Source organism: Nipponia nippon, unplaced genomic scaffold, assembly GCF_047370975.1.
Source record: "Nipponia nippon isolate SJK-2023a ecotype South Korea unplaced genomic scaffold, ASM4737097v1 scaffold_5, whole genome shotgun sequence".
Classification (NCBI taxonomy): Eukaryota; Metazoa; Chordata; class Aves; order Pelecaniformes; family Threskiornithidae; genus Nipponia; species Nipponia nippon.
This window is the reverse complement of record NW_028262369.1, coordinates 82,411,116-82,423,489: the sequence shown is the minus strand read 5'-3', so window position 1 is coordinate 82,423,489 and position 12,374 is coordinate 82,411,116. Positions and strand designations below refer to the sequence as shown.

The 12,374-nt window shown below is 53.9% G+C and overlaps 1 protein-coding gene across 7 annotated transcripts in view; it reads left to right on the top strand.

Annotated features, from left to right (window-relative positions):
* SLC4A3 (solute carrier family 4 member 3) overlaps nucleotides 1-12,374 on the top strand; it is a 35,070-nt gene that overhangs the window by 2,551 nt on the left and 20,145 nt on the right. For 4 of the 7 annotated variants that reach the window (XM_087734009.1, XM_087734010.1, XM_087734011.1 and 1 more), the window contains exons 2-6: nucleotides 2,966-3,106; nucleotides 4,330-4,486; nucleotides 7,961-8,295; nucleotides 8,756-8,898; nucleotides 9,486-9,697. In XM_087734009.1, coding sequence (XP_087590135.1) covers nucleotides 3,053-3,106; nucleotides 4,330-4,486; nucleotides 7,961-8,295; nucleotides 8,756-8,898; nucleotides 9,486-9,697 — 901 coding nt within the window. In that variant the 5' untranslated portion in view covers nucleotides 2,966-3,052. Of the gene's footprint in view, nucleotides 1-2,965; nucleotides 3,107-4,329; nucleotides 4,487-6,703; nucleotides 6,926-7,960; nucleotides 8,296-8,755; nucleotides 8,899-9,485; nucleotides 9,698-9,825; nucleotides 10,855-12,374 lie in introns of those variants that run through there. The other 3 variants (XM_087734014.1, XM_087734013.1, XM_087734012.1) reach the window with 2 other exon arrangements.

Genomic DNA, 12,374 nt, shown 5'->3' with positions numbered 1-12,374 from the left:
AAGTGGCCTCTAGTGGCCAGCCGTCAATTAATGCACTGAAAGGGAGCACCAGTGCTCCCAGGCCATGAGCTCTCCCTTCTCCAGAAGGCAGGAGAGCTGGAAGGGTTGGGACAGGAGAATGCGCCTCCCATCCTTGCCCCTCTCTCGGCCCCAAAGCAGCAGACCCCTCTGGCAGCTCTGCCCCCGACCCCGCCGGCTCGGAGAGCCCACGCATCCCCTCCTGCTTTTGCAGGGTGGTGAGCGGGGGATTGACGGAAACCCCGTGAGCACCTCACAGTCCCTCTGAAATTTCAAAGCAAGTCCCAAGGGCTCTCTTACTCTACTGCTAGTACAACTGTCTTGCTTTTAGCTGTTCAGCAGCGTCATTAGAGTGACATATTTTCAGCATATTTCAGAATACGCTGCTTCGGTGGGTAAAGAAAGATTAAGTGCTGGATTTTCCCTCCCTTTTAACTTTATTTAGGCAGTCAGGCTGTAGTTTTAAACTCAGTGTAACATCTTGCAAAGCTGGAGCCAGCAGAGTTCGTTGCATCCAGCAGTTCTCCTGGCCATGGATTTCCTCTCACCCGGAGCACGAATGCCTCTGCGAGCCTCTGCCTAGCCGCAGACAAACCTGAGCTTGACCTGAAACAAAGCATATTGTTTCACAGCATTGCTGATAGTTTGCAGTTTCCTTTGGAGGCCCCACAAGGCACATTAGTGGCAGGGAGGTGGAGCTGAGCAATAGCATTTTTTTTGTTATATTACCTTTACCGTTTCTCTAGTTTTTAGGGGTTCTGCCACTACAGGAGCTGCCGTCCAAAGCCTCATCGTCATTTTACTCCCTGAAGTAGTAGTGCTTGCAACACATTTTTGCAGGCAGTCTGTGGCTGTGGATGTTATGTTCCTTACAAATACCCTAATCGTTTCTTTAACAGTCGTGATGCCGTGGCCCTGCAGGGCTGCAGAGCCAGGTTCCCCCACCAGCTCTTCCCGCTGGAATAAAGCATTCCCTGCCTTCAGTTTCAAATGCACTGCTGTTTGCTTTCATGGAATGATACCCTGTTCTTGAATTAAATGTGAAAGGAAATAAAAGCCGTGTATTACCCTTTTCTCTATCATGTCTCCTACTAAAAAGCAGCTCAGTCTCTGCTTACAGATGATTTCCAGACCTTTCTCCTTTTTTCTGCTTTCTCTCTCAGAAGCCTTTTGCTCTCTCTTTCTTGGAAAACAGAGTGAAGTTGAATATTACAGCTTAAGATCTACAGAGTGGATTGGGTATTTTCATTCTTTTCTGTCCTGTTCCTTATGGCCTGGACTCTGCATTTGCTTTTTAGACATCTGTCTTGGCAGCATATTTCTCTTGGGCTGTTCAGGTCTCATCAAGGGATTCAATTACTGAAGAGTTCAATGAGGTGCTTTTGAGGGGTTTCTTCCATTAACTTTTCCCTTCTTCCTGGTAATTAGGAGGGTGGACCAAGGGAGCACGCTTCATCAGTGGTCAGATTAGCTCCTCAAAAACTTGCCTTACAGATGGCCCCGGGATTTTTGGTCTGAATAAGCTAGATGTGTGCCTTCAGGTAGGCAGAGTAGGCAGAGGCCGTAGTAGCACCTTCTGGAGATCTTCAAAGATAGAGGGAGGGATAATGAAGTGTTACCCTTAGACCATCTGGTTTAGTGGCCTGTCTTGAACAGTGGCCCATACTAGGTACTTCAGATAAGACAGTAAGAAACCCCCCAGCAGATCACCAGGATATAACCTATAATAATTCTTCCAAAGCTTTCATAGCTAGAGAATGGCTTATTCTGAAAGATGGGTTTCACTTCCCTTAATTTTCTTTGTTATAAATATGACAACTTGTTACCCAGAGAGATGGCCAAGCTATCCTCTGACTTTGCAATTTTGTCCTCCTTGATGACATCAATGAAAAAAATGTTTTCTTTTGCCAGTTTTGAATTAATTTGTATTCTACCCTTGTAGTTTTAATGAATGTCCCTTTTATTGTGCTGTGAGATGAGAACACTTTCCTTATCCCGGTGCCCAAAGCACTGTGCATGTGCTTACATCTTCTTTCCTTCTCCGTATGAATTCAGATGAGTTTTTGGAGGTTGGTATCTTCCCAGTACCAGTCTCTGTGCCATCTCCAGCTCTTCCTGGGGTGCAGCCCATGCTGAGCCCAGCCTGTGCTGTTGCTGTAGATGATGTGACTACAGCTGTTTCTCTGTTAGTCTCCATCCCACTCCTCGTGAACCGTGGCACCTCACTGCCTTCACTTGCAGTTGCATATTGAACAGAGCGCTCCCTTGGGCTGCTTGTGGGGTCTTCTGCGTCCCTCAGCCACGCCGGTGCAGACAGGGCACAGATCTGCAGTCTGAAGGTTGCCCTCTTTCCCTGTAACATGTGTTGTTTCGTGTTTGGTGTTTGAATGCTGAACTGTTTGTCCGTGTGCCATCTCTCTGGCCTGCACAGATCTCTCTGAGGTTCCTCCTGGCCATTTTGGGGTCTGCCCAATTAAAGCTAGGTGGCACAGGATCGCTCCACTGCCTGTTCCTGGCATGCCTTCCCAGCACCCAATCTCTCCAACTTTATCCTTCCCCGGCGGTCAGTCACGCCCCAGCTTTGCACAGATGTCCTGGCGGAGAGGTGGCTGAGCAGGAAGCCTTTCCTTCTCTTGCACAGCCCATGCAGGAGCCACGCACAGCCGCTGTCTCGGTCGGCCCCTGCACCCTCTGAGCAGCAGGTCGTTCAGAGGAGGCCAGGGTCCCTCTTGCCTTTGAACTGTTGGAGACTATGCACAAAGCAGCACGGGCTGGGCCATTCTCGCTGCCTCGCTGCAGCGTGCCGGGGGACAGCCCTGTCCTGGTGATGCTGGGGAGGTTCCCTGAGGGCCGGTGAGGTGACCTCCCTGGGTTAGGAGCCAGGGGGGTTGAGGGCAGTGGCCAGCAGTCTCCCACGACATTCCCTTGTCCTGCCCTCTCTCCACAGGTTATGCCACTCTCCAGGTTTGCTGGGTGCCTGCCGGTGAAAGAGAAGGGTTGATATTTTGCCCAGGCCCTTAGGTCCTGAACCAAAATGGCAGCTGGAGAGTCCCCTCCCGTAGGAGATGTCTTCATCGACCTGCAGCAGGTGAGGTGGGAATCCAGCAGCAGCGGGGCCGTCTCTTCCCCGGGAACCACGCTCCTGCCAGGCTGAGTGCGGGACCTGGGTCCTGTCAGCCTGCTGCAGTAGGAGACACAGCCTCTGTTCCCTGGGGACAGGTCCGCACGAAGGGTGCCCCAAGGCTGCCCACCAGCCCACATCCACTCTCCATGCAGACAGCAAAGTGTGGTCCAGAAAAGGCCAGAGGTTGCTCTGTGGGGTCTCTGTGCCTTCATATGCCGTTGGGAGGGGTAGGCAAGCAGCAGGAGGAGCTGGGCAGCTTGCAATTAGACTCTCCCCATTTAGGCTGAGCTTGGGACACCCATGCTAAGGTGAGAGGGGAAGCAGTCTCACCCACAGATACAAAGCCACTCCCGGGGCACAGCTGGGAACAGCTGGGGGATGCCGGGAGAGGTACAACTCGGCTAAAGCCGCCTTGCTCCCTCTTTCCGCCCAGCACAGACAGATTTGTCACAGTTGGGCCTCCCTGTTTCCATGGAAACACGGGAGTCCACAACAGCTCCGCGCTGGCATTTCGGCTATATTGACGGAAAATTTTACCAGCTGCAGCTGCTCGGGAGGCAGAAAGGACAGGAGTCACCTGGCGATGCTCTTCTCGGAGTGTCTCCACCAGCAAAAAGCAGAGAAGCACCTACAGCCTGAAACAGGAGGAAAACAGGCAGAAAAGCCTGAAGAAGGCATGCCAAGGGGAACGGGGTCCCCTAGGAGTGTGGAGGGGAGGTGGGAAGGCACAGGGTGGTCACTGACCCAAGGGCAGCTCACCAGAGCAGGGTTGCTATTTCCCAGGGGGAAATATGGAGGAGGTGGCAGGGAGGGACGGCAGACCGGGCAAAGGGAAGGCCAGAGGACAGGACTTAGACGTGAGGAGAGAGAAATGCCAGCTAAACAGAAGCTATGCATCTCCACTGGTAGGAAAGACGGGCACTGACATAGCCCCTTGATACCTCCACTCAGGGAAGGTGTGGAGGACCGCTGAGGTATCTCTGCAGAGTACGGCTTGGAGGCTTGCTGATCTGTTCTGGCTCTTGGTTTTGAGCGGAGCTGTGCCTCTAAGTGAGAAACTGTGCCCCAGCCCTGTCGTGTGGAGCCTGCTGCTCCTCAGCAAGCCCAGCACCATCTGCAGGGCAGGAGGATCCAGGTGACTGTAGGGGTCTGCAGTGTTTGATTCTTGTCTGGCGATTTCTGTGCAGGGCAGAGATCGCGCAGAGAAAGCCTCTCCTGGTGCCGAGGACGATGAGGACTTGGATAAGACTTTGTCAATCGAGAGATTTGGGGACCTGATAAGCAAATCAGCATCAAGCAATCTGGAGAAGCAGAGACGCAGCTACAGTGAGAGAGATTTTGAATGTATGTAGGTTTGAACTGTTGTACCTACTTCCACTCTCGCTGCCAACCCTTGCTCAGCCCCACGTGCTCTGCAGCCTTGTGCCGGGACCCTGCAGATCGTGTTAACCTGCCGTTCGCTTCCTCCCTTCAGAGTGTTCCCGAAGTGCTACGTACACCCAGTTTAGCACCAGTGCCCATGGCCTCTTCCCAGTCTGTTCCCTGTTTTCCCTGTCCCCGCAGGCATAGCTACTGCCCAGCCCATGCAGCAGCATAGCTCAGCCCAGGGCATTCGCTCACCTCCTCACCCAGCGTCGGGGACCTCTGCAGCCACTTCCCCCAGGTTGAAATTTCCAGTTTGAAACTATTTTTCTTCCATATGGCTGCAAAGAAACATCCAAATATGGACAGAAGCCAGGCTGTCCTCCCCAGTCTGAAAGCAGATGGCTCCAGTCAGACTTGCGTGTGTATTTCTAAATAGCAACCACGAAACCATCAGGCTTATCTGCTCAAAGAAAGGATTGCAAAATAAAAATGGGGTGTGAATTTAAGATGCTGTAGCTATCTCACCTGAACTCCTCTGATCAGCATATTTATTCCTCTAACTGCCCTTCCATGATGAAGGCAACCAGTCTGCCCAAACTCACTTTGACTGCAAAATGAGAGTGTGCCCACAAGAGTGGCCATAAGCTATTGCCTGGTGTAGGTGGGTTGCGTTAGCTTGTAGTAACAGCAGTGAAAGGGAAGAAGAGGCCGCCGGCCAGCAGCCTGCTTGTGTGGCAGACAAGTAGCAATGGTTGGGAGAGTTTCCCACTCCCTGGCTCTCCACAGTCAGATATTGCTTATTTTCCAGCTTAGCTTTGACGAGATACAGCCTCGGGAACATTATGTTCCAAGTACCTCACCAGGCTGTTTTCTGCTTGGCCACTCATTTCCAATGGCTGTTGTAAAAAGTCTTCTGGTAAAAGCCTATTACTGTAGTGCACCCCAGCTGCTCCTTTCTGCTTGTGTCATTTCTCTACAGAGGCTCCATTCAAATAACACATTCCACCTGAGCACACAGTCACTCGCGCACATGGCTGCAAGGTGCTACTAGCTTTGCTGTGGGTTGAATACCTGTCCTGTGCTGGTAGGACTTACCTGCTCAGAAGCTCTGCCTGTGTGCACAGGTGTGTGGGTTGGCTTGGAGGACACGGACAGTCTGCTTGAGCATGCATGGCAGAAGCTTCTTTGAAAATTTGACTAGAGATTTGTACTGTTTCGGGGGTTTTTTTTCTTCTTAATAGGAGAGTCCTTCTTTCTTTGTCAGAATCAAGCTTGTTTTCCTCTGAGCTCCTGATGTATCCCTGTTGTCTAGGACTATGTCAGCCCTGGTTATCAGAAGTTTTATGCAGTTCATACTTACAAAGCTGGAAGATCTGGTTAGGTCATTAGATTTTGAAAGATAACATACCAGCCCATGGAGGTGAATGCCCTCTGGGTTTAGAAATGTTTCCTGCCCTATTCAAAGCCAGGAATTCCTAATATGTAGGCTCTTCTTTCTGGGCTCCCTATCCAAATTACTTTTTCATATCTCTTGTATCAAGTTCACTGAGAAGTGTAATCAAACATCTAGGACACTGGTTTGGCAATAACTTTCCGTACAGGCAGGCAGTGCAAGGAAGGGAGCAGGGAAGGAGGGCAGGGGCTGGGCACACAGGAGTTGCAGGAGGATGGGGAGGAAGAAGAGGGAGGCATGAAGCCTTTTGTGTTTGGGAGAGGTATGTTTTTCCCACCTCCAGGCCACCTCTGTGGAGACATGATCAGTTGACACAAGGAGTGCAGAGTGCAGGGGTGAAGAGCGGTGCTCCCCTCTTCTGTGCCAGATCAGCTACTTACCATCACTGCCCTTCCCTGCAGCCCAAGGCTTTGGTTTCATTCTGATCTAAAATGTAAACGTTTCTGTCTTGGGCTGATGTGAACAAGCCAGAAGGGAAAGATGGGCTACGTCCTCATGAGCAGCTTTGTGCTGTAGAAGGAGCAACGAGTGTCCAGTTGAGGCCTTCCTTGCTTCTTCTTACATGAGAAATTAATGCCTGACCTATCCGTGGCATGCAGAGCAGTGCTACGGGAGTGCAGCAGCGGGGCAGGAGGGCCTTTCTGCCAAAACCTGCGAGTGAAATAGGGTACATCTAGTTAAGTCAAAGAACTAGAGAACACTTTGGAGGAAGAAGTGTTTATAAAGAGCCCAAACTCTTTCCAATTTGCAGATGTCCGACCATTCCCAGTCTCCTCTAATCTTGCCACAAGCCTCTCCTGCTGAACCAAGGGGTTGTGTGAAATATTCCTGCTGTTCCCAAGGGGGGAAACAAGGGAGAAAAGACTTGAGAAACCAAAGGAAAGGAAACATGACAGCAGAACAATGAACCTGCCTGGCTCTCCCAGGGAGAAGGTTACAGCTTCCATTGAAAATGTCCTTTGAAGGTAGTTTTCACTATAAACAGATTTTGCTGCCATGTCACAGGAAAGCTGGGAAGGAACCAAATCAAAACAGACTGGAAACAATTCCTCAGGAAGAGCTGCTGAGCAAAGCCCCCTTGCGAAGTGGCTGGTGCCCCCGCGATTTCAGCTGCTCCGGGTGCAGCCCCAGGATCTGTGCATCCTGCAGACCGTCTATGGCAGGCTTTGTGCCTGCAGATAGACCTGGCAGAAATGGCTTTCCTCTCTCTTGCAGGGGGGTGCTGAGCTTACCCTGTTCCCTGCGTGGTGCATTATGGTTGGTTTTGAGTGAAGGCTCAGAAATGCCATTAATTTCTTCTCACTCTGTAATTCCCACGACACCCAGGTCAAGCCTGTATGAATTTCTCTTTGTAGATTAGTTGAAAGAAAAGTCCTTCTGCCCTGTTTTTTACCCTGGTTTTTAAAAGACAGCCTCCTAATTGAACCTGCATTTCAGAGGCTGGTAGGCACAAGCCTTTACAGTACCTGGGATGTGGACTTAGGCTGCATCTGCACTAAAAGGCTTGGTCTGTGGTTCCTGTGGGTATGCAGGAGGGTCTTTCTGTCAAAGCCTTGGGGGATAAATAAGGCGCATCTATTTAACTCAAAGAACACTTCACAGGAAAGAAATGTTTGTAAAAGGCCCAAAACATGTTTGTTTGAGAATGTGAGAAACATTTCCCCATGTTTAGGAAAGGGATGGTGCCTCTGGCAGGCCACCGCAGCTCTGCGTAGCCATGCGAATGGCTTTTGGCAGCACTGGGAGAGGAGTCCTGCCTTCCCCAGGGCAGTGGAGCTGCGTTGGGGTGATTTGGCACTGCATGGGCGCTGCCTCCCCAGCCACCCCAGGCTGGACACAGCCTGCCGCATCACTGAAAGAGCTTTGCTATGTCCCTGCGGGCTGGTGGCTCTCCTTGCCCTTCCTGGCCCTTGATCTCCAGACCATGCTGTTTCCTGGAGGGGCGCCTGGCAGGTTCCTCCCAGCCTCTTCCTGCCCCTGACTCTCTTTTTCTCTCTCAGTCCACCGCCGAACCTCGCACCACATCCATCATCCCCTTTCCACTCACCTCCCTTCTGCCCTCAAGTTCCAAAAGAGGCCCCCCCGTGCCAGCAGGAGGAAAAAAAGGAGGAGGAAAAAGAAGAAAACCTCAGTACCCCCCTCGGAGGTGACCCCCACCATCCAGGAAGAGGACGAGGAGGGGGGAGAAGAGGAGGAAGACGAGGAAGAAGAAGAAGAGGAAGAAGGAGAGTCTGAGGCAGAAGAGGCCCAGGAGAAAGAGATCCCTGCAGAGTCTGAGGGTGAAGCTCTTGGGAAGGACACGTCCCCTAAGCTGGAGCCCCCAAGCAAACCAAAGGCAAGGCTAGGGCATCCCTACCTGGACAGGGCTCGGAGGCTGGGGGGAGGTGGAGAGAGGGTTGCTGCTGGGAGGGTGCGAGGGTGTATGGTCATGGCAGTGTGCTGCTCAGGGGGAAGAGGTTGTAGCTGTGCAATATTGTGGGAAGAGTGGTTTTGTCCCTGCCTAGCAGAGATGGGCACTGGAGGACAGCGATAGATATAGCCATTGCTTGGGGTGGATGCTGCGGAGGGTGTGCGTGACCATGTGTAAGATCCATGGGGGAAGATCAGTGTGGCTGTTCTTAGGGTGTATAGGATATGGGGGGGCTCAGTAGGGCCAGTCTCAGGGTATGGGGCACATGGGGGAAGTCGGTGTGGCCCGTTCTAGGAGCTGGGGACACGCAGAGGATCTGCACATCAGGGACTGGGGCGAAGGCTGCCTGCCCTGGCTCTTGCTGTCAGGACTGTCGTCTCTGCAGTTCACCATCGGCAGCGATGAGGAGGAGTCCGGCAGCGCTCTGGCCCCTGCGCAGTTCCACGTGGAGGAGGAGTGTGGCATCCTGTCCCCTGTGCCACGCTTTGCCGACCTGCTGCAGGACAAGGGCCCTGCCTCCCTCCGCAGGTAGGAGAGCAGTGCTGAGCTGCCTGCCCCTCTCCCTGGCTTGGGGTCGCTGCACAGACCCTGTCCCTGGGGGTGGCGGCTGTGCCCAGCCTGAACTCACCTGCTGAACCAGACGGGGACAATGGGGCCCAGAGGGAGAGTGGCTGTGAGCAACAGGGCTGCTCCCCAGTGGGACAGTCACTCCCTGGGACTCCTGTGACCTCCTTGGGCCTGTGGGATCTCCAGGGTGCAGGTTTGGGGGCACTGGGCTGGGCGCGTGGAGTGCCCTGCCTCCCAGCTAACTTGCAGTGTAGTGCTGACCTGTGGGCTAGGAAGCCCCAGGGGGCTCGGGCGAGTCAGGGGACCACGAGGCCGTTGACTGAGAGGTGGGTCCCCAACACTGACCACAAGCTGATCCCACTCTGCGGTGGGGGAAAGGAGGAGCAGAAGGGGCAACCTTTAGGTATTGGGACTGGTGACTCCTGGCTGTCCTCCTCCTCAGGGACCTGTTGGTGTGGGCTGGGCCGAGGGACCTCAGCCCCTGAGAGGGGCTAGTGCCCATCCCCACTTGCTTCATTTGCTACCATCAGTCTTTTTGGTTCCCACAGCCTCCCCGGGCCTCGGGAACGTCTCTCTCGTGGGTGGGAGAAGCGCAAACCCTGGGGCCAGGTGGCGAGCGGACAACGGGTTACCTACGACTTGAAGGAGAGGATGTGCATCGGCAGCATGACCACGCTGGAAAGCGCAGCGTACCAGCGCGTCCCCACGGACGAGGCCGAGGCCCAGATGCTTGCATCTGCTGACTTGGACGGCATGAAAAGTGAGGCTTTGCGACACTACCTACACTACTTGTGTGCGCGTCCCTGTGCTTCTCCCTGCTTTGCCCTCTTCCCTAGCAGCTCCAGGCATGGTCTTCAGCCTGCTGCAGGACCTCATCCTCACCTCCCTGTCCCCCAGCCCCTGTTGTTCCAGCCCTGGCTCTCCTCTGTCAGCTTTGCAGTGTCCACAGCACCAGTCCCCGTGTTTCCAGCACCTCTACTCACACCCACCCCACGGGTGCTTGCTCCTCCACCTGCCCCACTGCCCTCTACAGTTCGGGGCTCCCTGCGTTTCCCTGAGACCCAGCTCCCTCCTCTCCTGACACACTTTCCCAGCGATCAGCCCTCTGTGCGACATGCCAGCTCTGGCATCTCAGAAAAGCTGAGGTGAGGAGCCTCCCCTCTCCTCCACTCTCCTGGCAGAGAGGCAGCTGGCCCCTCCGGAGCGCCTCGGAGGGGGACTGCCCCTGTGCGCGGCTCGAGGGCAGACAGAAGAGACGTCATGGAAATGCACGCTCCGGGCCCCAGGACATGGAGAATTCAATAGGTTGCTCTGCAGGCTGGAGAGGGAGGGAGACACCAGAGGGGAGCGAGGGAGAGAAGCGGTGCTGCACACACAGCCTGGCTGTCCCCGGGCCACGGGCGCCAGGTCCCTGGGCAGCCGGCACGAGACCCCGCGGCAGAGCGAGGATCCTGCTCCTGAGGAGCTGGTGGGGCAGCCCCCCACGGAAGCATCCCCAGGTGGAGCCAGCCTTCCCAGGACCTCGTCAGTCCCCAGGGGCTGCTGCAGCCGGTACCTTCATGCCCTGTGAGGAGGAGAGCGAGGCACCGGGGCTGGCCCCGGGGCTGCAGTGAAGCCCCCCAGGGGCAGCTTGCTTTCCGCACGTCAGCCTGGCTACCCCGGCCCCTCCTCTGAAGGTGAGTGGCTCATGGCGCCTGACCCCTGACCTTCGCAAGGACAAAATGACAACCCTTCGAGAGAGAGAGGAAGCAGCAAAGGAATCCGAGGGGGGCAGCAGCCCGGAGGTAGCAATAAGCACCTGCATTCGCAACTCGCTCGGCTATGAAGACTTTGATGAATTTGCCTTCAATTTTGAAGACTATGATTTATGGGAGGCCATCAGAAACCATCTGGGCTACCCAGGCAGGGAGCCCACCTGTAAGTACCGGAGCAGTGACCCCACGGTTGCATAGATCAGAGCCCCCAGCTAAAGTCCGTATCCCCCACCCTGTGTTTGCTGTCTGCACTCTCTCCGTGTCGGGTTGGTCTCCTGGTTTAGAGGAGGTATGGTCTGCCGCACTGTGTGCCTGGGGACACCGGAGGAGCTGTCTGGTGTCTGTGTGTTTGTCCGAGGTCTTTGTATAGATCTGTGTCATAGTGCTGAGGTGCTTCCCTGTGTGTGTCTCGCTCGAGCAGTTCTGGAGGCAGCTGCATCTTGCTGTTTGTGCTTATCAGGATGTGGCCCGTGCCGTGGCCACAGAAAAAGCCGCTGCTCCGAGGTGTGTATAAGGACAGAGACATTTCCCTTTCCATCTGTGGCACAAGGTGACAGTGTGCTGCTGGTCTGTTTGCTGGAATTCGAGCTGAGCTGCAGATCCAACAGCAGCAGTGGGTATCAGGTTCTCGGCTCTCCACCGTAGCCTAATGCCCGGAGAAAAAAATAACCTAGTCCCTGTGTCTGCAGGCTTGAGCATGGCTGTGAAATTAGCTAACGGCAGGCTGGCCAGGGTGCCTGGAAGGGGGAAAAGAGGAAGGAAGTGAGAGTGGGAAAAGCAGGGAATAAGAATAGGAATCCCGAGAGTGAAGATTGTCTTTCTGTTCTCCACATCTGTTTCCGTACCCACACATCTCTTGAGCTGGGTCTCTGGGCCATCCCAGGGACCGCGCAGAAACCAGAGCCTCGCTCCTGCCTCGCCCAAGCGGTCCTTCCTCGGCAGGTGGTGGTCACTCACAGTTAAAAGGTGGCTTTGCTTGTCACTTTGGGAGTGACGCTGTTCATATCTGTAGCTCTGTGACAGCTGCCCAAATGACCTCATCTGGATCAAGGTCTAATTTTTCAAGGGATTTCAGGGGTGTACACGGGAGGGTGGTGTGGCCCCAGAACTAGCCCGCTTACCGGCTTTGCATGCAGGAGTGGTGAGGCAGAGTGCTTGCAACAGGGACTCGGGATGCCTTGGTTCAGTTTCTGGCTCTGCTACAGCTTCTCTGTGTGATCTCAGGCAAAACACTTAATGTCCCCTGCCTCCCAGTCCCAGCATCATGTTCTCTTTCTCAGCCTTCGGGGAAGAAATGTCTGTCTGTGCGTTTCTGTAGGGACCAGCAAGTGGGGATTTGCTTCTGGCTGGGTCTGCTACTTGCTACTGTAAATTGATGGACAGTATAATAGCAGCAAAGTTCAAAATAGAAACCCGGAGCAAATTGGCTCCATCAGCTGTCCTGAGCTGAGCAAACTGTACATTAAAAGTGTGAGAAATTGCCCCAAGTTCACCCGGGAAAGGATGGCTATTCTTGGGAAGGTAGAAGGGGCAGATCACTTCTGCAAGGTGTGATATGTATCACTTATAAAGTGGGGAAATTTGGCTTGCTAGCAGTTAACACATTCATTGATTGCCACAGCTAATACTGCAGGTGCTTGAAATGGGAGGTACTGTACAGTCAACTCAGTTATTTCTGCACAA